At 34.5% G+C, this 1,738-nt stretch overlaps 1 protein-coding gene across 1 annotated transcript in view; it reads right to left on the bottom strand.

The window, feature by feature from the left end:
- Positions 1-933: 933 nt before the first annotated feature.
- LOC101310970 (14 kDa zinc-binding protein-like) overlaps positions 934-1,738 on the bottom strand; it is a 3,386-nt gene continuing 2,581 nt past the window's right edge. The window contains exon 5 of the mRNA XM_004294653.1: positions 934-1,175. Coding sequence (XP_004294701.1) covers positions 1,108-1,175 — 68 coding nt within the window. The 3' untranslated portion in view covers positions 934-1,107. The remainder of the gene's footprint in view (positions 1,176-1,738) is intronic.

Raw genomic sequence — 1,738 nt, 5'->3', positions numbered from 1 at the left:
ATCAATGATATGTATTGGTATCTTATTTCCAGTTGTTAAGCCATTGGTTTATTGTCCCTAATAGACCCCCTACTGCCCCAGTAGACCTTTCTACTACCTCCAGTAGACCCTCATACTACTCTCAATAGACCCTCTACTACCTCCAATAGATCCTCATATTGTCCTCAATAGACCCCACCTACTGCCCCCGATAGACCACATATTGCCTCCAATAGGCCCCCCTACTGCCCCAATAGACCCCTAGACAGACCTCATGCATATTGCCTCCAAAAGACCCCCTATTACCCCTAATATACTCCCCGACAGACCTCCTACTGCCCCCAATAGATCCCCTAGCTTTCGTCGGAGTCCCCGGTGTCCGGTCAACAACCCTCGGAGCCCGGACAACTATTCAAGTTGAGTTAAAATAAGATTTACCTAAAATGTCTTATTTTAACTCAACCAAATAAGACTAAAACCTATAATTAATGAATGAGTGGGTGTAGGTTAGTCATAGTTTATTAATATAAAATAATTAATGATTAAAATATGTTTAGGTTTTTACTCTATTTATGATTAAACAATGATATAAAAATTAAAATAGGTTTGGGTTTTGACTCTATGGGTTAGAGATGCAAAACCCATATGAATATTTGTAGGTTTAGTTGGCCTAAAATTTGATTTTAGGTTTGGGTTATGTGGGTAAAAATGTTTGGGTAAACCTATGTGGAAAAAAATGTGTCAAAGTGGATTTATATGTAATTGGCTCTTTCTATTTTAGATATACGCTGGTACGGAAAATACTCCTACCACTGTCAACAACAAAGCTTCTCATCCTTCTTTTAAAAAAAAAAAAACAGAAAAAAAAAGTGGAATAAACATACTAAGAGGAAATAATTTCAACTGTCTGAACACTCTCCAATTTTGACACACTAGAAAAACAAATCAATATCACACAAAGCCTTAAATGTATAACCAATGCCATCAATGGCAAGCCAATTTATCATGTCGCACTTATAATTTAAAGAAATTCTAGGTTTAGATCTCCAATGATATAAGAAGCTACAACTTACAAACCAAGTATTAGTTTGATAGAGATTCTCATACTAGACCTTGTTTGCCCTCATATTAGCCTGGGGGCCAGTTCATTTGCCTTCCTCCAATGAGGTGGACATGAATGTGATAGACCGATTGACCTGCACAAACACCACTCAGTACTATGTCTAGACACTAACAAAACAGCACACTTATATAATAGAGACTATATGACATCATCACTTCTATGCATTTAAAGTGATGAGAGCTTCTATTCATACCTCTAAAAATGATACTTAGACCTCTTTCCTTTTTTCAAGTTATAGTTGACTTTTTCAACTCTTGTCAAATTACCAATAAGGACATAAGAAAGTCAATACTAATTATTTAATTTAGATTCCTCAATACTAAATTGTGAGAATCCAATCAATAATGAAATTTTCATTATTGATTATTGAGTTTACTTATGTGAATGCGATCAATTTGAATAAAATTCTACGATGAATGATACATTCAAATGGCTAAACATTGGTAACAGACGGTAGGTTTCAATCAAAACTAATTGCAAATTTCAATCTTGCAAATGTGATCGAAAACAAAAATCTCTCTTTTTATTTATATGACTTTTTTTTATACAACGAAAGAAAAATTCCAATCAAAAAAAATACTTGCAAAGGGAACTAGAGAATACTAAAAATAGAGAGAGAGAGAGAGAGAGAGAGAG

The sequence above is a fragment of the Fragaria vesca genome, linkage group LG3 (assembly GCF_000184155.1).
Source record: "Fragaria vesca subsp. vesca linkage group LG3, FraVesHawaii_1.0, whole genome shotgun sequence".
NCBI lineage: Eukaryota > Viridiplantae > Streptophyta > Magnoliopsida > Rosales > Rosaceae > Fragaria > Fragaria vesca.
The sequence above is the reverse complement of the archived record's forward strand: the minus strand, read 5'-3'. Positions and strand labels throughout refer to the sequence as shown.